This window comes from Leguminivora glycinivorella, chromosome 1, assembly GCF_023078275.1.
Source record: "Leguminivora glycinivorella isolate SPB_JAAS2020 chromosome 1, LegGlyc_1.1, whole genome shotgun sequence".
In the NCBI taxonomy this organism is placed as follows: Eukaryota; Metazoa; Arthropoda; class Insecta; order Lepidoptera; family Tortricidae; genus Leguminivora; species Leguminivora glycinivorella.
Genome location: NC_062971.1, coordinates 18,032,258 through 18,056,921, shown reverse-complemented (window position 1 = coordinate 18,056,921; position 24,664 = coordinate 18,032,258). Strand labels below are relative to the sequence as shown.

The following is a 24,664-nucleotide window of genomic DNA, read 5'->3' as shown; positions in this document are numbered from 1 at the left end:
TGTGAAATAGGCGGAGTATCCCGTAATGCAGTTTATTTTATTAGTCAATAACGTTCTTATTTATAAAACTGTTTTACCTAGCTAAAACAAAATCATCAACTTTTTACCTTGTTTAATGAGATAATGAGTTTTGGACGAAAATGAAAACAATAGAAGATATGTATTCGAATTGGAAACTTAATTGTTTCTGATTAGTTAACTATCGAGATTGTTGACACAGGAGACATACGATTGCACAGTCAACAAGATATTAGTGACTGTGAATGGCCATTCAGGACGCAATTGTTAACATATTTAACATTATGATATATTTGGCCCCTGGAAAATGCGATGATTGATCTATGTTAGATGCATAAGTATAACCTCAAAGACTACATTTTCTTAGGTACCAACGAGATGAGACCTTCGCTCGCATCACAGCCAGCCTAGAACTTGTGCGTGGGACTAAAAATAACGCTATCAGTCGTTGGCTAGCACGTTAATGGCCAGTGTATTAAAAACGTTATAACTACGATTACTTCAGTAGGAAAAGTCAACCGAAGTACCAAGGATTTAAGATCATTTTCGTATATCAGACTGGATAAGTTATATTTGTTTGATGTAATGTGATTGAACGGCTGGTATTATGATGCCATTCAAACCATCAACTTGGTTTCTATACAAACCATTGTTACGTGTGTTATGGAAAAATCAGTCAACGTCTAGACTTCACGTTGTTATTGTGGCTTCTCTTGTTATTATACTTTTCCTCTACAGACAATTGTATTTATATCAACAATGTGTGTAGTTAACATTCGTGCTGTGTTTTCCTTAACTCTTTAAATGTCAAGTTAGAAGTTAATACTGATCCTAAAACTACACAAATTTGGGATGAGGTATGTTTTCTTATCTTTCAATATCTCTCAAAAATGTTTCTTGTTTCCTTTTGTGCCTTACCTTTTACGTAGGTAAGTAGGTATTTAATAACAATAATTTAAATCAAACATCTAATTAATTACAACAAATACTACCAGTAGTACCTAATATTTAAAACAAATAATCTTTTGTCGGAAAGTAGATATAGGACCTTAATTAGACATGGTTTTTATAGCTAAATAAAAGTTATAAACAACGTTATCAGGCAGAGGTCGTAAACTTTTGCTCTCGGTGATAAGATACTACTTAAGATTATGAGACAATAATGCTATTAACACTACTTGGTACTCTTGGTAGTTAGTTTGAGCCGGCTATCTAAACCGAAATAACATAATTTATAATGCAATTCAAATAGAATCGGTTAGTGTAATTTGTGGAAGTTTATCTTTTAAAGCAAGCTACAAAAGTAAGTTTTTAACTAGCAATATTCTAGCTAGTTTATGATTATTACAGTTCTAATACTCTTTACAATTTAAATGTTTATGATATTTGTTGTTGTCAATATGTAAGTCCGTGATGTTTTATAGATACCTACCAACTGAAAATGTGCACATATTTCTGCACAAATATCCAGAAATATTGTTTGTTTACACATGTCATACACAGGTAACTTTTACCTAATTATACCTTGTACTTTTGGCTCTTGAAAAAAGTGTAAACAAACCGGAGCTGTCAAATTTGAGGGTTGTTTATTAGGTAACGTTTGGTTCCTGATTTTTTTCTCTATTTAAAAATAAATTGAGTTCACTACTATTTTCCATTTCATTCCACTAACATGTAATTTCGATTAATTTGACGAAACATAATACACCTTCATGAATACAAGCATATCGTCATTACATTTAATTAATATTATTATTTTCTTCAGGGAATCATCAACCAAAAAGTACCCAATTTTGCAGAGGTTTAAAACTCATGGTTGCATTTTAATCTGGGTGTAACACTACTAAAATATAAGTATATATAAATTTTTAATTTTATCTGACATTTTCCATTGCTTGTTATCAATCATCATCATCATCATCTGTTCCAAATTTGATATTTGTGTTTTCGAGCTTCCGTTTCTCCGTATGAGATGATGATTGTTATATTTATGTATTTTTTATACTAGATGGTAGTTTAGTTGATTCAGTAATATTTATAGGTACCACACTAAATTTTGATGAAAGACAGAGAAATATAAAAAAGCAATAGAAATAAAATTAAGATTATCTGTGCATGAAAAAATAAAAAAATATGAAAAAAAATGTGTCGTTCTATTCTATGTGTTTAATGGTGAAAACATATGTATATTTTTAAGTAACACGCAATACTTTATATATACGTTATTTTATTCTGGTGAGGACGATGACGGACGATGAGGATGAAGACGAAGATGATCCTGTCACATTTATTATTATTCTCTCGGCCAAATCGTCAATCTTGTTGTCTAACTCTTTCATTTTCTTCTCTTCCTTGATGACATGTTCTTCGCATCTTCTCCAGTTTTCTGGTTCCACATTAGCAATGTGCTTTTGCTGACCCATTATAAACTTGTACTTACACTCGTCTTGTCTAATTGTACATGTGTATTTGGTAAAATTAAGCGAAAGTAGGTATATGTTTTTGGAATGAAACGGACTATAGTAGTGAGCTCAATTATTTTTAAATACGAAAATTTTAATCATTAAAATTGGCTCACTATAAATAAAAAGTACCAAGTAAGTAGCCACCTACAATTTTATTCTTCGATCTGGCCGTAAAAGGTTCACTACCCCTGGATCTGTCAAATTTGACGGCTCCGGTTTGTTTACACTTTTTTGAACAGCTAAAAGTACAAGGTATAGTAATTAGACAAAGTTAAGTTTGCGCTTTCAAGATGAATGAAATTGAAATAGAATCATATTAGTTCCAGGATGTCTCGCAAGCCAGTGACGAAGAAGATAATAAACACCCCGGAGAGCTGCGTGGACGACAATCTGCGAGGGGTGGTGGCGACCTACCCCATGCTGCAGCTGCACCCCAAGCACCGCGTCATCACCGTCAGGACCAAGGTAGAACAGTTAACACTTGTGGAGGATTTATTTATTTACTAGCTTTTACCCGCGCTTTCGCTCGGGGTTCTGGTGATAAATACTTTCAAATGTTGGATTATGTTATCAATTCGTCTGTATATTTTTTAATGTTTGTTATTCGATATCTCCGTCATTTCTGAACCAATTTTGAAATTTGGATGATTCTGAAGTACTTACAGGTGAGAATGATTATCAGAACGGAACTCTAACCAGGGGCGGCTCACTCTTCATCAGCAGTTCCACTGCACCAAATGTCACTGTTCTGGACGTAAGTGCATGCTGTTCTTATAAAAATACCAAAGTCACTATAAGTGTGCCGTTCAGATTTGAGGAGTTCCGTTCTGACCATCATCAGCAGTTCCACTGCACCAAATGTCACTATTCTGGACGTAAGTGCATGCTGTTCTTATAAAAATACCAAAGTCACTATAAGTGTGCCGTTCAGATTTGAGGAGTTCCATTCTGACCATCATCAGGAGTTCCACTGCACCAAATGTCACTGTTCTGGACGTAAGTGCATGCTGTTCTTATAAAAATACCAAAGTCACTATAAGTGTGCCGTTCAGATTTGAGGAGTTCCATTCTGACCATCATCAGGAGTTCCACTGCACCAAATGTCACTGTTCCGTACGTAAATGCATTCTGTTCCTTTAAAAACACAAAAATCACAATATGTATGCTTTTCAGATTTGAGGAGTTCCCACGATTTCTCCAGGATCCCATCACCAGAACTGGGTTCTGAGAAAAATGAGACCAATCTATATGCATATACATTCAATCATAAAAAAAATTTCAAAATCGGTCCAGTAACGACGGAGATATCGAGGAACAAACACTTAAAAAAAAAATAAAAAATACAGACGAATTGAGAACCCCTTCCCTTGAGATTTGGAAGGCGGTTAAAAATCTCGTCAATTCGTCGCTCTGTTTTGCCGTGAAAGACGGACAAACAAACAGACACACACACTTTCCCATTTATAATATTAGTATGGAGTATGGATTACATGCACATGACCATCAATTACGGGATACCCTAATTCAATAGTATGGTCTTTAGACATCTCGTAGAACCGGTGACGAAATTGTGATAGACCCCCGAAAAGCAATATGAACAGTAACATCATGAATTACGCCACTATTATTAATCCGACTTATGCTTGTCTACTTTTTTAACCCCCGACGCAAAAACGACGGGGTGTTATAAGTTTGACGTGTCTGTCTATCTGTCTATCCGTCTGTCTGTCTGTCTGTCTGTGTGTGTGTCTGTCTGTGGCATCGTAACTCCCGAACGGATGAACCGATTTAGTTTTTTCTGTCTGAAAGCTGAGTTAGTCGGGAGTGATCTTAGCTACTATGCAGTCGGGGGTTTTTCAAAATTTTAATTTTGTGGTTATTTCAGGTAGATTCGAAACGAGTTGCAGTTCTAGGAGGTGGCGGTTCGGGCCATGAACCTTTTGCAGGAGGTAGGATAAATACATGTTAAATGCCCAATTAAAGTTACCTTTGTTGATAATGGCGAGCGAGGGAGGGATGGGGAGTATTGAGAAAACTTACAGCACTACTTGCTGCTGTGGCGCGACGCGCGACGGACGACCCCAAGTAGGCCTCTGACACAGTTTGCCATGGCTTCCTGACCAGTGATGGCGTCAGTTTCGCTTAAGTTTTTTAGCATGCCGTCTAGTGGTATCTCACAACCTATATGAAAACTTACCTTGCTAAAATTTGTGTCCAGGTCTGGTGGGGAACGGCATGCTGGATGGCGCGGTGGCGGGCAGCGTGTTCGCGTCCCCACCCACGGGGCACGTGCTTTACGGGATTGCCCAGCTCTACAAATACAATTCCGGTGAGGGGCAAGTCAATATATAACCACAAAATTAAAATTTTGAAAAAACCCCCGACCGCGACATAGTAGGCCGATTTTCATGAAACATGGCTAAGGACACTCCCGACTAACTCAGATTTCAGACAAAAAAAACTAAATCTAAATCGGTTCATCCGTTCGGGAGCTACGATGCCACAGACAGACACACACACACAGACAGACAGACAGACAGACGCGTCAAACTTAACACCCCGTCGTTTTTGCGTCGGGGGTTAAAAAACATGAAATATTAGTTGACAAATTTTTAGCTAAAAGGAAGCAGGAGCGTGTGTGCATGTGCACGTGGAAAAGGCAAATAGTAGCTGTTAAAAGAGTCAATTGTTTTATCGTTTCACGAGGATCTGTGTAGGTAAAACCTGACTTTTCACTAATACCTACATTGTTATTATAATTCGTTGCAATGGCCAGAAATTTAATAAAATTAAAGAAAGTAATTGTTTTATATTTCTAGGTGGCGTGATTGTTATAATTGGAAATTACACTGGAGACAGGCTGAACTTCGGGAAAGCTATAGAAAAGGCAAAGATCGCTGGCTTAAAGGTGGGATTGGAAGTAGTTTATTTTCTCGTATTTACTCCGATTAAAAATATACAGGATTTTTTAAACACGTTGCTGGTGTTCCAGGTGGAAGGTCTTATCGTTGGGGAAGATGTGGCCTCGAGTCATAATAAAACAGGAGGAAGGAGCATGTGTGGAGAAGTCTACTTTTACAAGGTAAATTCTATTTTAACCACTCTGCTTTAGTTCATTTATAAAACACCATTTTAACAGACGCTCACGGGGTCACACACAAAACAGACACAGACAGAGTTACGTAGAAGGACGTGTGTGAATAAAAATCAAGTTGATTGAATTACAGCTGTGCGGAGCTATGGCGGAGAAGGGTTATGACTTGGCTTCCATACGGAAAATAGCCGCCGAAGCCAACGAGTCCATGGCCACCCTAGGAGTGTGCCTGAGTGCTTGTTCATTGCCAGGTATTATGAACTTATGAACGCAAATCTTTTGTCTACTTCTGAAAAATCTGCGTGGTACTTACTATGCAATTATATTCATGTTTTGTACATCAGGTCAACCGCCGCTGTTCGAGATAGCTGATGATGAGATGGAGCTGGGCGCGGGAGTGCACGGTGAAGCGGGAATCAAGAAGATGAAGATGGGAACAGCCAAAGAAACTGTCTCCATGATACTCGACCAGGTCCATACAAACTTATCTTCTCTGGATCTGACTGGAAACAACTTTGATGAGGGAAAATTATATGTTAATGCTTTGAAATGTTTTCAGATTATTGCACATCTTAAACTGAAGTCTGGAGATAGAGTAGCTGTCATGATCGATAATTTGGGAGGCACCTCGTTCATGGAGATGAACATCATCAGTGCCGAAACAAAGGATTATTTAGGTTAAACAGTATACTTATTTCTTCTTAGAATCCTCGATGAAAATTTCTCATTTCACTTAATTATATTTTTGATATAGGTACTTACTGTTAATAGTGAAAAAAAAATCATGAATTTAATGAATGTCGTGAAAAAAGTTCAGGACTTACTTAGGCACCTTTTACAGAAAGCAAGAAAATCGTAGTGGAACGGATATACTCCGGGCACGTGAAGACCTCGCTAGAGATGCACGGCTTCCAGATTTGCCTGCTGCACTTAAACCAGACGCGAGGGGACCTTTGGTTGGAGCTGCTGGACGCGCCGACTGCGGCTGTGGGCTGGATAGGCGGTGCTATGTCCAGACGCTGCGATGAGCCACATGAGGATGATGATACGCTGCTGCAGAGCGATGCTACGAAGGTGAGTCAGGACAGCTGTCTATTTACTGTAGGTCCTTAGGCCATGTATAAGGCAAGGACCCAAGGAGTTTGTGGCAGGAGCTGCTGGACGCGCCGACTGCGGCTGTGGGCTGGATAGGCGGTGCTATGTCCAGACGCTGCGATGAGCCACATGAGGATGATGATACGCTGCTGCAGAGCGATGCTACGAAGGTGAGTCAGGACAGCTGTCTATTTACTGTAGGTCCTTAGGCCATGTATAAGGCAAGGACCCAAGGAGTTTGTGGCAGGAGTTGCTGGATGCGCCGACTGCAGCTGTGGGCTAGATAGCGGGTGTAGCGTCCAGACACGCGGATGACAATACGCTGCTGCAGAGCGAGTTTGGTCGGGATGGCTATGGCTACTGTGCCCACTTAAGCTATCTGGGAAGAGAGTGTGGATAAAGTAGGTGTACCTACACCTACACACCGACCGCCGCTGTTTTTCATTTTGTCATAACACTCATAACTAAAATAGATTATTCACTCTTCAGGCTGCAACTGGCCCGTCGTTATCATCTACACAACAAAAACTGTTCAAGAGTAGCCTTACGAAGGCAGCCGAAGAAATGGTCAAACAAGAAGAACTGCTAAACAGGCTAGACTCAGGCTGCGGAGATGGAGACTGTGGAATAACGATCAAAAAATTTGCATTAGGTAAGATTTTAATATAAAGTTCAAAAGAGTTGCTTACCTAGTTGATAGTCGACTTGCTCCAAGTTTCTATTAATTTGAAACAGGTACATATTTTACTTGTGTATATATTTTGCAGCAATTCTATCATACCTGAAAACGGCATCAGTAGAGTACCCTTGCAACGTGTTGTGGGAGCTCTCGGAGATCGCAGAAACCGACATGGGTGGCACGTCGGGTGGAATCTACAGTTTGGGCCTTTCAGCAGCATCACAGTCTTTTGCCAGGTAATGCAGTTTTATAGTATCTAAGACACCTATCTCTAAGATATCATCTTACATCTAAACTATTAGATCTCTACAATATCATCTTACATCTAAACTATTAGAATCATAGACATGTTTTCAAACAAAGTCGTTCGCAGAAAAGTGATATGCTATATGTATCTTAAGTACCTACATTTGCATCGATCCACCATAGCGCACTTTCTAGACGAGATAGACGTTTGTTAACTCACGTGTTCCTAGATAAAGTAAGCGGTTGTTTCAGTGCTAACGTAGTAGACGCGACGTCCTGGCTGACGGCGTGGGAGGCCGCCATGCACGCCATCTCTACGTATGGCGGCGCTGAGCCTGGAGACAGGACTATGGTAAATTAGACACATAATACACGGTAGTTTAAAATACCGTAATACAGTCTGGCAAACACAATTTGTCACAGTAAGAAATGGAAAAAATTTACTCATCCCTTCATCATATTCATACAGGGACTGGTTTTTACCGCTGGGAACGTCACTGGTGGCACACGTAGCAAATCTTTATAGCACATTTAACCACACTCGCGGCAGGTCCGCACCCCTCTTACGTCATACCTACCTAATCATACGTGATGGCTATAGGTGGCCTGGTACTGAACTGTCATCTATAGAATTTTATTTGAGATAGCGCTTGTCGGCTTAGGAGGGCAGTAAGTACTGACATTCGTTTGAAGAAAAAAAAAGCGCAACAGAAACTAACAAATATTTGTTTGTGGTTGCAGTTGGATACTCTCCACGCGGCTGCTACGGCGTTCAAGCAAAGCCTGCCAAAGGGCTTGAAGACAGCGCTTGCGCAGGCCGACGAGGCTGCAGAGAAAGGCGCGCGCGCCACCGCTGGTATGACTGCCAGGTAAATATATGGATATAACTATTGGACGTGGAATATGTACTGCGATTTGTTATATTACGCTGGCCCGAACTTATAACATTTTTGGATTTCACGAAACGTTCTTCTTGTACAAACTATTGCCGCATATATGAACAACTAACATGATCATGTTAGCGTGACAATGAGCTGCAAAAGTGCAAGGCGAACTTATCAATGAATTAATTCATAATGTCTCTATGCAATTTCGCAGCTCACTGTACTTCCACAAAACAATGACCCTTTCACTGACAGTGCTCCGCCTGTCGACGTACTGTCACTGAAAATACATATACGGGTATGTCTATTCTGCGGCAGTGGTTCTGCCACATCTCGGACACTGGCGATCAAATATATGAAAGAGGCGCGTTAAGCTCGTGTAGGTGAAACCGTACTATGCTTGTATGAGTGAGATATGACAGGTTGACTGTTCGCGTTTTTGACAGGCGGTAACTGTAAGGTAACCGAGAGGGGGTGGGCGGCGCTTTCAGCGGGGAGAGGGAGTGGCCATACTGTTCTGCTGCGACGTAATGTCCAAAAGCCACGTTAATTTGATTCAAACCAGCTTTCGTGTTTCGACCAGTCATCATGTCATCAACCAGGCAAAGAAAGAGATGGATAAGTATATTAAACTGTCATTTATCTGATTTCAGAGCGGGACGCGCGTCGTACGTGGCAGCTGGTTACACGAGCGACGAGGACGCAGGCGCACGCGGCGCGGCTGTGTGGCTGCACTCCATTCTCACCTCTATTGCTCATACATGCTGAATTTACATTTTGTTGCAGTTTTACTTGCCACCCGCCACCCATATATTTTTTATGTCTTATTTATAGAAGCTACGAATATAAGGTACATCTACAAATCTACCGCAAATTATCAAAAATGGCGTGCAAGTTTTTGAACCATGTAAATGAGGCTTAAGTGTGTATAGGTAGGTTGCGTTCCTGCTAAAGTTTATTTTCTGAAGAGTCACTGAATATAGGGGATCTCATACATTCCACGACTCTATACTTACAAAAATACATATAAACTGTTATACCCTTAAGGACAATTTTACTATTTCAGGCAGGCAAGCATGGTCGCGTGATAAATGATATAGCCCCAGGCCGTTCTTTTCACACTATTTGTAAGTGCATTAGAGACGCACCGATGCGATAAAGTTTATCGAACTGTACCTAATTGTGTGTAATTAATTGACCGCAACAGAGTATACAGCGAGCTTGAACGTATTTTGATAATGGTGCCCCCACACTGGCTGTTATAAACGTTATATAACACGATTTGACAGGGACAGCGTAATGTCAATGCCGTCGCCCTGTCCCCCTCACACTGTGTTATAAAAGCCAGTGTGGGAGCACCATAAAGGACGCTTTCACGGCTGGTTGTACTTTATAATGCACATTACCAAATTAGGTCAGAAGAATCGAGAATATACAATTATTCCGATTATAGGTTATTATGATAAGAATGTTAGAAGATTATAAAAAGATAACATTTCAACAAAATTTGTTTAATAATCACAGTGGCAACAACTACAAGTATCAAATTACAATATTGTTCTATACATTTATACTATGGCGAACATCGTCTTGTCTCAAATGAGTACAAGTAAACAATAATATTACACCGTACACTTACTCCCCTAATTTTCCCATCAAGATACCTTATATGTAGTACGAGTTTAAAAATAAAAATGTACTTAACACGTTGGTGGACCCTAGACGTACTATCAGCTGCAAAAGCGAATTTATGAATTCATTCATAATTTCACCATGCACTTTTGCAGCTGATAGTATATAGACGTCTTTCTATTGTGTCTGGCGTAAAGTCCACCAACGGCTTAAATCACGATAAAACCGAAGATTTTATTTAACCCTGCTGATATTATAAATACTAAATATAGAATTTGAACAAGAAAGAAGAAACGCGTAAAATTCACAAATGTAAATGTCACAGATAGAAATCAAAATGAAGTCACTCAATGCCTTATCAAGTTATCAATATACTTGTGTCACAATTTAATTTTCATCACATTTGCTGTTTAAAGGTCTCATTGCATCTACGTGTACTGAAGTATAATGTACCATTTTATTCCCAAGGGAATAATGGATTTAAGGCCCATTTAGACGGTACGAGAACTCGCATACGAGTTTTATTACATTGCGGTATTTGATGGCTCTGCAAAATTGTATGTAACCTCAACAGCCCGCAATGTAACTAAAATCGCATGCGAGTTCGCACGCCGTCTAAATCAGGCCTTAGTTTTAAAAATGAATACTATCTGTACAATACCTCAGGCAAAAGATGTTTCAATCAGCCAAGGATTTTTTTTGCACAACTAAAATTTGACTATTAAGCTATAAAAAAAAATTATACTGTATGAAAAATGCATTTTATTTATGTTTTACAATTATTTCAGTGTATTTTACCTATATTTTGTAAATTTCACGCAGATAAATCGTTATAATTTGCAATCTGGCAGGAAATTGTGACGGCCACCTCGATCGCGTTGCCATAGCAACGGGCAGTACAACACCGCCATTCATTGAAGGTTTTGCCTTATGATTTTTTTTCGCTGTGTTTTCCTCTCAAATGTGATGAAAAATATTGTGTGTAACTCAGGAGGTAAGGATTTTGTAAACTCGTGTCTAAAACTCTCTCCAGCCTGCGGCTGTCGCGAGTTTTAACACTCGTCGACAAAATCCCTCTTACCTCCCTTGTTGCACAATATACTATTGTGAATATAGCCCTACAGTCTACACACATGTAATTTGGTTAACCTTTTCTCCGCCACGTCAATTAAATATTAAAGTTTCACCAACGCCATGTCAATAATTGCACCTAAGCAACTCATGTAACATATCGAGTCGCAGCGTGTGGGGCACGACATGTACTGAAATATCAAGTTAATGGCGGCGAAAAGGTAAGGGAGAATGCACTCTCGTTGACGGTAGCTGCCGCTTAGTTTGTGGTTTGAAATACAGCAGCCACTCAAACGGGATAAACAAATTTAGTCATTGCCTTCAGATAAACTGGATTTGCAATGATAAGAGGCCTACTACGAACCACGTTCAACGTGTTCTCGCCCCCCAGTCACACCTACTTATGAACTAACAAGTGCGACAGCGAAAGAACACGTTGTACCTGGATCGCGGTAGGCCCTCTGATCTTTGATGGACCAACAGAAATATCAAGACTTTAAATGAGTGACAAAATGGCGCACAGTCCGTCACTGTGATACTATCACCGATCCCATTCACGTTAGCGTACTGAATATACGTAGAACATTGTTTCTGGTTTGTTTGATTGTGTTGTTCATAAAGTATTGCGTTTGCAGTATTTTATGATATTATGCATCTTTATTATTGAGAATGGACACGTCATTAATTTGAACGTATTTATTCATGTGACGTTAGAATTATAAATATTATAGTTTACATTTCAATTTAGTAGAAATAAACAAATATAATATCATCAAGTAGGCCTCCTCCATGAACGGCAAATATAAATAACGTTCGATTTGGGAAGTTAAAAATAAAATGTATAAATAAATGTTTTAAGGTAATTCACCCCCTTGTATATATATCTTTTTGAAACATGACTATTATTTAATATTCAAATTGCATTTTTGCATAATAGTTAATTTTGTAAGGACTCAATCGGCCAGTGTGCGCAGCCAAATGTACAAACGCTCACGAAACGCTCACGATAATATCTCTTTCGTAGCTATCTATTTCTATCGCTCTTGCATATTGGCGCGACAGAGCCAGACTACATTTCTACGGCGTTTCGGTGGCGTTTCGCGCCAAGTCCTATGCGCTTAGAAAGATGCACTAATCGACAGTAATGTTTTCATAAAAAGCACCAAAGAGGTACTTCTAATGCGAATAAATAAGTAATACAAATCTTTCCAATACTCACGTCAAGCAACCGTCGAGATGACTTGTGTTTTATACTATACTAGTAATTGATATACGTTTTTGCGACTCAGCCGTTAGGGGCAGAGCTATGTTCCCATATATGTATTGTCAATAGAATGTGTTTAGAAGTCCCATTCTGTCGTCTTCTCTATCTCCATTTCAGCCAGTTTCTCTTGTAAAAGTAGAGCGGACATGTCATCTGAAAATAGAAAAAAAAACTTACCTAGACTCGTAATTATGCAATGTACTAAACTTTAGTAACTAAAGGCATATCGGCATCTGAGTTGAAGTTACACGTTTAGGTACAGTCGAGTACATAAATATGTGTACATTTTTTCACTTTATTGCTACGAATTAAGGTGAAGAAATGTACGCATATTTATGAACACGACTGTACCTAAATACCTAATGTCTGCGGGTTTTTTTATTGAAGGATTTGGTAACCTACAGCCGAAAATGGCCGGCAACACAGAACTTAATGTGGCCGGCAACGTACACGTAACCCTTTACAGTATTAGTTATAGTTGCAGGCGCCAGTGACAGCTTACTATCAGGCAAAGAGGATCGAGTATTATAGAGAGTTACTGTCAAAGTAAAATGTGTAATCACAGTGCATAGACTGCCATCTCTCGACTTAAAACTTTTGAACCTCAGTTTTGACAATTTGGCCCATATTGTTTGCTTGATATGTGTTAAAACGAGTGTTCCCCAAAGGTGTAACGCCATCTAGGCCACCGTACCTTTTTCTCTGTAGGGCTTTGAGGTACGTTTTTTTCTTCGACTTTATCCGTCTATACGGAGTTACATATGTCTTTGCTATCAGGTGAACCGTATGCTTGATTGCCAACAACATGATATATTTAATAGATCTAATGTAAGAAACTTCCAGGAAATGAAATGCACTACATAAACAAGCACACACGCCTAATTACTACTAAGTACATATCGAGTCTTTAATCAGAGTGATATGTTGAAATTTGTCCGCTGCACTGATGACAAAATTGATTAAGTGGAGAGGAGAAGTCTGCTTCTCCGCACAAACAGCTTCCCCATTTTCCTCTTTGAATATAGACATAATGAAACATATTATTTATTTAAGTACCTACGAAACAAACGGTCTTTTATAGTTATATATAACACTGAAAGAATAGTATTTTATGCAACTGGTGGTTAAAAGAGGTTAAAAAAGGTGAGTGGCGTGGGTAACAATTTGAGGCGAAGCCGAAAATTGTTAATAAAGACGCCACGAGCATTTTTTGACTCAGTTAAACACCGTTGCATACAATACTTTTTCTACGACCAAGCACTTATTTTGAAAGAAAATTATAAATCAACAAATACCTACTTTCAGTCATCTTAGTTATCTAGTGGACCGCCTACCATTTTGAATATGCAGTTTCAGTGCAAACATGAAAATAAAATTGTCTATGGTATGGTTCTTTGAAGCCTGGCCACTAAGACGAATCGAGCCGAGTTGAATCGAGTTCTCATACATTTGAATGCGATTCGACGCGTCGCCAATGAACGCAGCAGAAAACGAAGGAGTCTCGACTCTGCGAATTGGTTTGTTAAGTTGGTAGCAATGTATTTACTGAACTGTAACAGCTATATCGTGCTACTTCTACTAAATGTTTTCAGGGTATAGACTAGATAGACTTGTCCTGACATCTTTTATGTAGGGTTTTTAAGTTCTATGCACGACCTTGTAACTCACGAATAACAGTACGGGAGTAGAAAAAATATTTAAACATCATATTCAGTAAAAATATTACTTACATAAACAGAGCTATTTGAACAAAGTATAATAAAACTAGCTTTCGTTAGAAAGAGACAAAAAGTAGGCTATGTCACTCTCCATCCTTTCAAGTATCTCTATTTAGTTACTTAAAAAATCATATCAATTCGTCGCTCCGTTTTGCCGTGAAAGACGGGCAAACAAACAGACACACACACTTTCCCATTTATAATATTAGTATGGATAAACATATTTTACTTTTCTTACACAGTTCAATAAAAATATAAGCACTAACATCAAAAGAGACACCAATACCCGACTGAGAGGGCACCACTTAAAACTACAGAAACTCTGCATGTCAAACAACAACCCACATAGACACTTCTTTGCTAACAGAGTAGTCACGCCTTGGAACAAGCTACCAGAGGAAGTAGTCTCAGCACCCAACATCAACAGTTTTAAGAACAAATTAGACAAACATAATAATATGAGATAAACCTAGAAAAAGATACCAGGATACAGGCCATATCAGTTGTTTTTTCAACTGCCTGCCTGAATTATATAAATAATAATAAAATTTTATATAATTGTGACTGTAAGTGTGTTTTGTCTTAGAATTATATACTAGGTATTGTATAAATTAATAGAAATAAATAGATTTGACACACAATTTTATAGCTCCTAAAAGAAACGTTGGGCATAGTAAGTTGTTGATATAAAACAAATAAAACACATAAGAAAATTCGTAGAGGAAAATGATAACTCCATTTGTGTGAAAAGGCGATTTCATGCGGATCCTCCGTCTTCGTCTTAAGCATTAATCTCATCTTAACTTGACTTTCATTACCTAACATGACACAGCAAAAGCAGAAAAACAACTACAGACTGCATAAGAGCACTAAACACACTCAATTAACAGAAACGAGGAAGGATTTAATTAGGATCCGTGCTAAATTGTGTAATTAGTCTGCTAAAGACGGCAAATACATGATTAAATACACCAGCTCCGCTCTTTATATATAAGGCGTTCAGAAAAATGCCCAGCAGAACTAGCATTTACCAACAACTGATCTGACTTGTCCAAAAAAGTTCAAAAAACAAAAACGCAATGCGTGAAGTCTTCTGTTCCGCCGTCATGGCATTATATTTGATCGGATTTGTGACCGGACAGAAGACGTGTACCGAAGGTATGGATGAAGAGACTGTAGAACTAGCCAAAATGTTAAGAGACAACTGCGGAGAAGAAAGCGAAGTGGACATGGGATTGATCGCGAAAGTAAATGATGGAGCCGACTTGATGCCGGACCCAAAGTTGAAATGCTATATGAAATGCGTGATGGAGACCGCAGGGATGTTGGACAACGGGGATGTGGATATAGAAGCGACGCTCGAGCTGCTGCCGGAGGCCGTCAGGAGTAGGCACGAGCCTATTGTGCGCACCTGCGGCTCCAAGAGAGGCGCCGACGACTGCGAGACAGCCTTCAACACGCAGGCGTGCTGGCAGCAAATGAACAAGGCAGAGTACTGCTTAATTTAGGCTTGTAAGTCAATTCACATATGCCACAAAGTGATGTATTTTTTAATTTAAATAATTAGTCATTATTCACATAAAAATATTGAATTTGGATTTTCACAAATGGTTAACCACATAAAGGTTCCATCAGTGGGTGGCTTAAGACTTCAAAGTATTTGATCCAAATATGAAATTGAAGAGATAAACCCAGACAGCTAGGCTTCTCTTTAAAATATACGGCTGCAACTTATATTTTAGACCCAAATCATTCATGATTGAATAAATGTGGTTTTGTGAGTTACAATTTCAGCCTTTCATTTTGTCATCTTGTCATGTGATGTGATGTGAATCTTCAAGTTACATGTAATCTTCCTATAGCATTTTCTGAATTTCAAGTCTAAAGACTAAACAATTGTAGATTTTACAGCTAAAGATTTATTGAGCTTGGTGTGGATCAAATTTTTGCTATTTTCACTCGTTGCTAAGGCTATGTACGCAGAGATCACTCGGTATAAGTTGTAGGTATAATAGTCGTATTCTAGAAGTACCTTGGTCAGGTTTGATAGGCTTGACGCGGCCGATGAGGCTAGGGAGGAAGTCAGTCTTGCGGATCTGCCTGAAGAACTGGTGGTTCAGGAGCTGTGCTGCCGACGGCCTTTTTTCTGGGTCCCTGCAATCAGTGACAAAATATACAATACATTACTTAATAATCCATATCCATCCATACTAATATTATAAATGCGAAAGTAACTCTGTCTGTCTGTCTGTTACGCTTTCCCGCTTAAACCACGCAACCGATTTTGATGAAATTTGGAACAGACAATCTTTAGACCCTGAGACAGAACATAGGCTACTTTTTATTTCGAAAAAAAGGGATGAAGGGGTTGAAAAAGAGGTTGAAAGTTTGTATGGGATTTCTTAATTTTAAAAGATAAAACCATGAAACTTTATATTTTAGCACTTGATAAGAAATCAGTGAACATCTTGATAACGGATAGGGATAGGGATAGGGATTGGGATAGGAATTGGGATTGGGATAGGGATAGGGATAGGGATAGCGATACGGATACGGATAATATGGGTATCGTTAGAGGGATACGGATAATCGGTCGGCGGTCTCTTACAATCAATGTGCTCTAAGACGATCGTTGTTTGCTTGCTTGAAGATTACGTTTGCGATAAGTATAAGCAAAATGTAAAAATTTTTAAGGGATAATAGAAAAAAAGTACTTTTTACCCACCGATCATAGTGTCGAAATACGGGCTATGTGGGATGTTTATAAAGGTTTCCCCAGCGTATATGTGCAATCGAAATAATCGCAGATAAATATACCTACAGAGAAACCTAAGGATCCAAATGAAAATCTTAATGAATACTTTTATTACGCGGGCGAAGCCGCGGGTAAAAGCTAGTTAAAATATAAACGAGCCTAAACTAGTAACTACTAAAAACTTTTGCCATCTGTCTCGCTTCATCATCAGATCCAAAGAACTATAACGATTTCAACATTTTAGTTTCTTTATTCTTTCCTGTCTAATTACTCTTGGCAGAGAAGTCGCGGTCAAGTTGAATGACGAACAATTACTCTAGTTCTCCCTGGCAGATGCTTCTCTGTCATACGGGAGTGTCCTCTTGGCCTACATTCATTGACCAGTCCTTGGACAATAAGCCTCTCCATGCCATGAGTCGCGTCACATGTCTCAAATACGCGACTAAATGAGCCAAATACCTCTGCAGCGCCTGATCGCTGAGGTGGTGGAAGGCGTCGGACAGTTTTCGCGCCGAGTATAGCGCTCGCAGCCGCGCCACGCCGCACTCCGCGCTGTCTCCTACGGTGTCTGTATTGTACATATCTGCGGAAATAAAAATATATGTTTGCTTGCTAAAAATATTCGAAAGCATAAAAAAACAAAGAATACAGGTAATATTTTCTCTTCATTCTTAAAACACCCTATCGCGCATAAGAGGAGTCGTTGAACATATACAGGCCATCATTGTCATTATAGAAAATTAAATTACTTTTCATCTGGGGTTTTGGGATGGTGGAGCAGTCAAGCAATATAAGCACAGGATGTCAGAAGAAGCTCTCAAAGAAAATGCGGGTGCGAATTAGGCACGTTGTCAGAGAAAACAATCGTCAAATGGCACAGATAGTCATACTAGTTATGAAAAAAAAGCTGCACTTTTGGATGGAAGCAAGCCGCTTAGCATGGTGATAGTAGACATCATAGTAAACGATTTTTTCCGAGGATATCGAAATTTCATCCCTTAGGATGCCGAGCGTAGCGAGGTGTTTTATGAAAATGAAAAAAATTCTATCTTTTTATTGTATCGTCTGATTTTGACAAAAGAAACCCTTAGAAAAACGATCCAATTAAAAAAAACTGCCTTTTTTTTGTTTTTCGTAACAGACATCGCTACGCTCGGCTTTCCAAGGGATGAATTTTTTATATCCTCGTAAAAAATTGTTTATTATGATGTCTATTACCTATGCATACTTTTAACTGTAAGAAAAATATAATGTTTCTGACTTTCTGCCTAAGGAATTTATAAGCGACCATATAAACAAACTAAGCCAACTTTGACAACTTGCATCTTAAAAACTACTGATTCGATTTCGATTCGGTTTTTAGTTTATAATCATGTATTTATTTGTCTTTAATTTAAAAAAATCATATATCGAAATTATACACCGTGTCTACCGTTTTTTGCGGTTATTCAGTGTGATACGAAAATTAAGGTTTTTTTTTAAAAAATCTTACATTTTTTTCCAATTTTTTTCAATATTTTTTTTTAAGTTACATAAAGCAATACCTTTCAAATGAAACATGTTTTGTCAAAATCGGACGACGTACAAAAAAATGAGATTTTTTTTCGGTTTTCGTAACCGACCTCGCTACGCTCGTCGTTCTAAGGGATGAAATTATAATATCCTCGGAATTTTTAATTTTATTTTAATGTGTACTGTTACTATGTATTTTTCTGTGTCAGAAAAACATATTATTTCTGACTTTCTGGCAAAGGAATTTCAAAGTGGCCATATAAAGCGATCTTTCCCAACTTTGGCAACTTGTATCTTAAAAAATGCTAATCTGATTTCGATGCGGTCTTCACTTTTCAACTAAAAATTTATCTGTCTTCGATTAAAAAAAACTCGTATATCGACATTGTACATTTTGTCTGTCATTCTTTGAAGTTATTGAGTGCGAGACGTAAATTTACTTTTTTTATTTTTTTCTTACTTTTCTTTCAAATTTTTTTTCTTTGTATTTTTTTTAAATTACAAAAATCAATACCTTTCATTTGAGATACGTTTTGTCAAAATCGGACGATACATAATAAAAAGATAGAATTTTTTTCATTTTCATAAAACACCTCGCTACGCTCGGCTTCCTAAGGGATGAAATTTCGATATCCTCGGAAAAAATCGTTTACTATGATGTCTACTATCACCATGCAAAGCGACTTGCTTCCATCCAAAAGTGCAGCTTTTGGCCAAAAATTCTCCATAACAAGTATGACTAAGAGTCTTTGCCACCATTCAGTAGCAAACAAAACTTACTTTTGACTTCATGGGCTGCAGGTTGCGGAAAGGTAGAACAGTCGAGGAGTTGAGGACGCGAGCCGCGCACCTTCTCGGTGAACATAAGTGTGGTGGGAACCTCCGCGAAAGGCACGGCGCCGTTGCCCAGCTCGCAGCATAGGACGCCGAGCGAGTAGATGTCTGAACGCTCGTCGTATCCTTTCAAATTCTGGAAAATGAAAAAAAAAAACCATTAAATATACATATACAGATTTCATTGTGCTCATATTCTTAGATGACAACTATGACTTACTAATAATCACCGCAAGACGTGCATACCCATAGAATACCATAGTACCAGAATAAGGACTTCGTTTATTTTTTTGTCCTCATTTTTACGAGGAGTTTCACTGCTCAATATGAGCTACTAGCTAGTAGCACAATAAAAGGCATTTTAAAGATTATGCTCCAGCAGATTGGGGCTGAGCCATATGATGTTCACTTGTCGTACTTTAACAAAAACCCAAACTGCGCAGTCCCTGTGCTTTGTAGATCCGAGAGACACAATGTTGTTGCCTTTCAGTAGCAAAAACAACTACAGTATACCTGCTCCAGCAGCTCCGGGCTGAGCCACATCAGGTTAGCGTTGTCAGGGTCGGGCGGGGGCAGAGTGTGCAGGCGGCGCTGCCGGCGCCCGCGGAGTACGAGCGGTGCCGCGCTCCGCAGACCCGACAGACGCACGCTGCCGTTTTCGCTCAATAGCACATGCGACGCACGGACGCTTCTGTAGAGGATAGTAAAATCTATGTGTCTACTGCAAAAATTATTACTAAGGGCCACTTGCACCAACGAAAATGGAGGGTTAACCCACCATTTTATATGGAATTTGACAGATCACAGCTCACTAACCATGAGTTAAGTGGTTGGTGCAAGTCAGCCTTATTATCAATGATCGGGGATTTGGATGCCACACGGGGTGAATGACCTCAAACATTATGCTAGTATGGATATGCCGCGGGATTCCAAGCTTTAGTGTGGTTAGAAAAAGGACAGTTTTTTATCATAATTTATTTACCTACCTTTTTATTATTATCAATTAATTGCTATTACGGGTCAATATGTTAAATAATAAATACGACAATAAAGAATATTATTATTATATTATTATCAAATCATCATTGTTATTACTGATATCAATTTATTTTTTCTTGATCAGTTTAGTATAGGCCTCCCTCACTTACAATAAAATATGTGATTTATAAATTAAAGTGAACATTCACTTTATTATCAATAAATAATTCAGTGCAAAATTTTCACATATTATTTTCTTAGTGACAAAGAAAGTTTGACTTTTTTATATTACACGTAAATAATACCTACAGTTCTAATCATTATTACTATTTACCTAAGCAACACTTACTTATTCAACATCATTAATGTTATTAAGGGATCATCCACATATTACATCACACCAAATTTCTTAATATATTACCTACACGGGAATTGGGTTTATTTTTCGACCAGTTACTTGTAACCTCATTGTTTATGAGCTATGATAGTTGCTTACCACTAGACGCTCCGTCATCATTTGTCTACTATGACATTAGAAAAATTATCACGGGCCGGACGGCATATCCATATCACTGTTTCTACTCGACATCCCACAGTGTGGCATCCAAATCCCCGATCACTGCTTATTATAGACATACGTCGTTATCGTGGGTACAAAAACGATTCGACAGTACAGAAAGATTATGAAAAACAAGAAAAAACAGATGTTAAACTGATTTTGAGGAACATTTATGCCTACTTGTATAAGTTTTAAATTCTAAAATCCAACCTCTATACTTACTTGATTTGAGTGTCAATTCATATTAACTATGCCATTTGACATTGTCACGTATAAGAAAGGACATTTGATCAATTTATCCATACTGATAACTGATTTCACAAAATTATCATTGCTGGGTGATTTTGCAGCTCCTACTTAGACTATGTTACCAACTACTCAAATCTATCAAAAATGTTAGTTATGTTTTTTTGTAAACATGCCTTCAATTTTTAGAGACCATTTCTAGCGAAAACTTTCCATATGTACAGAGCTTACTGAAATGCTTAGTAGCTGTAGGCATAATATGTCCATTTCTACCAAATAGACATTCTGTTTTATGTGCTCTTTATCTGATTTGTTATTGCACCCGCAATAACAATGTATGCTAATAAAAGAAAAAAGTTGACAATATACTAGTTTGTAGAATAGAATCATCACATTTCATCAGATTTTTTTTAATTTTATTTCATTTTCTCATCACCCATTTATTAAGAACCATTGTACATATCACTTGTGCTCAATTGTTCAAGTTTTTAGTTTTGTCAACTAAAATTCATGCAGTTAGAAGATGTTGACAGCAACTTCTCCAGTTATTTGAAGATTCAATATTTTAACCTAATAAATTTATTTAGGCTTACCTATGTATGTACAACTGTTTATGCAAGTACTGTAATGCTAGCAGCACATCCCTCAGTATTATAGCACAGGCCAGTTCCGGCAAGCCCTCATGGAAGTACCGGTCCAGGACATCTCGACAGGACCCAAACGTCATCAGAGGAGACACTACATACAGTTCTCGGCCGTGGACAAAAGAAGTCAAGTATGGAAGAATGTTTTGGTGCTGCAGTTCTTTGCGGGTTAGAATGTCTTGCTGAAATATTCATTAAAATTTGAAATTTTTCAAAATATCTTGCTGTTTCATTTTGTTGTTACTGTCAGGTCTGTCATAGTTTAGAAACACTCAACAGATATAAAATAATTATTAATCGTCCATAACGCATACTTTACCTGTATAAGGTTAGCATTTTCCTTGCTATTATCAACGAAGTATCTTTTAACGGCCACATGCTGCTTATTAGGCTTGTAAAGGGCAGAGTAAACCACCGCTACGCCCCCAGAACTCTCAGTGATTATAGAAGTCAATTGGTAGTCATTAAAATCGGGGTTAAACATCGCAAATACAATGAAATTTGTCAAACGAGGAGATTTTAAGCCTTAAGTAAATAAACGAATTGTACAAATCAGGACACCGTCAGACTATCATATTGTACTTATTACCGATCTACGATTATTTTGTGAAGTTTAGACGGAATCACATCGAAAATAAAAGAATATAAACCAACAAAATGTTTATTTTACTTTTTGACAGCACTGCTAGAACAAGACAAAAGTTGACGTTTATTCAAAGATATTACCACATATATTATACCACAGTAAAAAAAATATGTCGTTTTCAGTATAACATTTGGGCTTTAAATTAATAATTACTGGACTTCTTATTTTGACTTTTTACATGCTTTCATTAACATCAAAATGTGCATAATTAGATTTGTATAAAACAGTAAGGATAGCTCGTCTCGTACATGTATCATAGCATGTCTGAGTGTAAAAATGTATAGTATCTGAACATACATTAAACAGCTGTCGATGTTGACAACGTGTTTCTGTTGTCATTTGTCATGAAATATTTGTGATTTTACTTTTAGCGCGAACTGTGAATGCGCTGTTTATCACAATATTAAATACTAATATATATTCTGTCAACTGAAATAAATACATTCAGCGTGTTGAGCATGTCAAGATCTATAAAGAGTGAGAAGATTGCTTTAATAACCCGTAGGGAGGTTCCGTTTCATGCTGGTAAGTAATGTCTAAATTCCAAACAATACTGTAAATTTACAGCATTTGTTTACAACAATGGTTTACAGTTTCACCTATGGCGAATTTTTAGTACTTATTAATCTTTATTTACGCAAAACTCCCCAACTCTAGTCCTATAGTTGCAGTTGCAGAACTATGGACTACAAGTTCATAAAGAATTTAAGTATCATTACCAATGGTCCTTTTGGTTTGGTCCGAGTATTTTCATCTATTTATATAAAAAGCCAGTCTTAAAGCAGAAAAAAAAATAAGTAAAAAGTACACCTGAACAAGATATTTACAGTTAATTTTGGACTAGGTATATTTGGGAGCTTTGGACTATAGTTGGGAGTTTTCCTGTATTTAAGTTTCAAACACACATCATATATCTACAGTGTAAATCTCAGAACCGTTATTTTCAGTTTGTACAGGCTGTCTTGTCAAAGTAATGCAGATCATCAGGTATATAAATAATGCTTGAATTCTTACAAATTCCTGTAGGTGGGTGGTGGGTGTGATAAAAAAACGTATATAGAGCAACAGCAATACTAAGTTAATCTACTATTTCTGTAAAAAAAATATGGTGTATTATTTATACATAACCTGCATGGGAAAACAGGTAATTGTACTGAATGTAAATGTGAATCCTCAATGATTTATCATTATTTATTTATCAAGTGTTTATTATTATTTATTTATTTATTTAAATTAAGGGCTCTGGGTAGTTGCCTTTAATTACCTTCTGAATTTTATTATAATCTGCAGCATACTTATTGACTCAATAGATAAAAATGATATTGCTAACTTTAATTGCATAAGAATATGACAGGAATATGCCACAATTAAGTGAATTTAATTAGAAATAGTCTTGATATGAAATTTCATTGCGACAACATAAATGGAAAATATGGTAATGCTGGAAATCTAAATATATGATATTGTAGTAGTTGTGGGAGTCAGAAGTTGCTAAATTTGGACTTACTTGAGAGTCATAGACATAAACATTATTGCTTGTCCAAGTAATCCCATAGGTAATTGTCCTAATACCTTAGAACATATTAATTTTCACCATTTCCTTGATTATTTGAATACAATTTCAGAAATTTTTACATTATATGTCACATATTAATTTTAACATCAATGCAAAACAATTGCTAATCAGCCGCACAATAATATCAATTAGGTCATTAGTTACCAGATTCATAATTTATTTAACAGTTGTTTTTACCAGGGTTCGAGGATATATATCAATGGATATATATCCAATATATATCGGATATATGTATATCCAGCTGCGTTCGACGATATATATCAATGGATATAAATATCCGATATAATGTAATTTTTTTTATAATTATTGCAATATAAAAATGGTAAAAAAAATGTAACATTGTTAAAAATATAATTTTTATGTGTTTGTTACTCTTTTTTTACTAAATGTTCTGTTTTTTAGTAGATTTTTCCTTATTTAAAGTAGTATTCATAAATAATGCAACAAAATAATAATATGCCTTCCATATAAAATGGATATATCGCCGTGTGCCTGCTATATAGTCAGGGACCAAACGACCTCTTTTTACAAAAAGTCGTCGACATCTCTTCTAAATACATAAAACAGGTATGGATGTGTTCCTCGTTATCTCCAGATTACGAATTGACCTGTTTTAGTTTAAGGAGGGGGGGACGGGTTGAGAAAAAGGGGGAGAAAGATGGCGGCCGACCATCATAGATATTTATTCACATCTCGAGTCCTATGGCACCAATCTGTTCGTGCAAGGTGTCGTTTGAAAGCTTATTAA

The 24,664-nt window shown here is 37.5% G+C and overlaps 3 protein-coding genes across 5 annotated transcripts; 2 read left to right on the top strand and 1 right to left on the bottom strand.

Moving 5' to 3' along the window:
- The first annotated feature begins 686 nt into the window (after nucleotides 1-686).
- LOC125227082 (triokinase/FMN cyclase-like) lies at nucleotides 687-9,259 on the top strand. 3 transcript variants are annotated; one of them, XM_048131393.1, is made up of 16 exons: nucleotides 687-875; nucleotides 2,804-2,948; nucleotides 4,369-4,432; nucleotides 4,702-4,812; nucleotides 5,303-5,391; nucleotides 5,476-5,565; nucleotides 5,711-5,828; nucleotides 5,922-6,049; nucleotides 6,137-6,254; nucleotides 6,419-6,537; nucleotides 6,729-6,842; nucleotides 7,162-7,324; nucleotides 7,440-7,587; nucleotides 7,850-7,949; nucleotides 8,339-8,466; nucleotides 9,135-9,259. In XM_048131393.1, exons 1-16 carry the CDS (start codon nucleotides 871-873, stop codon nucleotides 9,247-9,249), a joined length of 1,755 nt encoding a protein of 584 aa, XP_047987350.1. In that variant the 5' UTR covers nucleotides 687-870; the 3' UTR covers nucleotides 9,250-9,259. The 3 variants fall into 3 exon arrangements, with proteins under 3 accessions (XP_047987350.1, XP_047987272.1, XP_047987430.1); XM_048131473.1 differs by lacking the exon at nucleotides 687-875 and adding an exon at nucleotides 1,172-1,321; XM_048131315.1 differs by lacking the exon at nucleotides 6,729-6,842 and having other exon boundaries at nucleotides 6,419-6,651.
- Nucleotides 9,260-11,096: 1,837 nt separating this feature from the next.
- On the bottom strand, nucleotides 11,097-22,380 carry LOC125227278 (STE20-related kinase adapter protein alpha). Its single transcript, XM_048131579.1, has 7 exons — nucleotides 22,014-22,380; nucleotides 21,644-21,876; nucleotides 19,781-19,958; nucleotides 19,214-19,403; nucleotides 17,381-17,504; nucleotides 16,199-16,320; nucleotides 11,097-12,601 (listed from the first exon to the last, which is right to left on the bottom strand). The coding sequence occupies exons 1-7, from the start codon at nucleotides 22,176-22,178 to the stop codon at nucleotides 12,525-12,527; spliced, it is 1,089 nt and encodes a 362-aa protein (XP_047987536.1). The 5' UTR covers nucleotides 22,179-22,380; the 3' UTR covers nucleotides 11,097-12,524.
- Nucleotides 14,825-15,914, top strand: LOC125227357 (general odorant-binding protein 69a-like). The gene has a single exon (XM_048131692.1). It carries the CDS (start codon nucleotides 15,246-15,248, stop codon nucleotides 15,672-15,674), a length of 429 nt encoding a protein of 142 aa, XP_047987649.1. The 5' UTR covers nucleotides 14,825-15,245; the 3' UTR covers nucleotides 15,675-15,914.
- Nucleotides 22,381-24,664: the final 2,284 nt, after the last annotated feature.

Excerpts from the sequence above, each read along its gene's own strand:
- LOC125227278 (XM_048131579.1), bottom strand. The coding sequence starts at position 22,178 with ATGTTTAACCCCGATTTTAATGACTACCAATTGACTTCTATAATCACT. Across the intron at positions 19,404-19,780 it reads GCCCGGAGCTGCTGGAGCAG|AATTTGAAAGGATACGACGA; the intron begins GTATACTGTAGT and ends TTCATTTTCCAG. Across the intron at positions 16,321-17,380 it reads AGCGATCAGGCGCTGCAGAG|GGACCCAGAAAAAAGGCCGT; the intron begins GTATTTGGCTCA and ends CACTGATTGCAG.
- LOC125227082 (XM_048131393.1), top strand. Across the intron at positions 5,829-5,921 it reads GAGTGCTTGTTCATTGCCAG|GTCAACCGCCGCTGTTCGAG; the intron begins GTATTATGAACT and ends TTTGTACATCAG. Across the intron at positions 7,325-7,439 it reads GATCAAAAAATTTGCATTAG|CAATTCTATCATACCTGAAA; the intron begins GTAAGATTTTAA and ends TATATTTTGCAG.
- LOC125227357 (XM_048131692.1), top strand. The coding sequence starts at position 15,246 with ATGCGTGAAGTCTTCTGTTCCGCCGTCATGGCATTATATTTGATCGGA.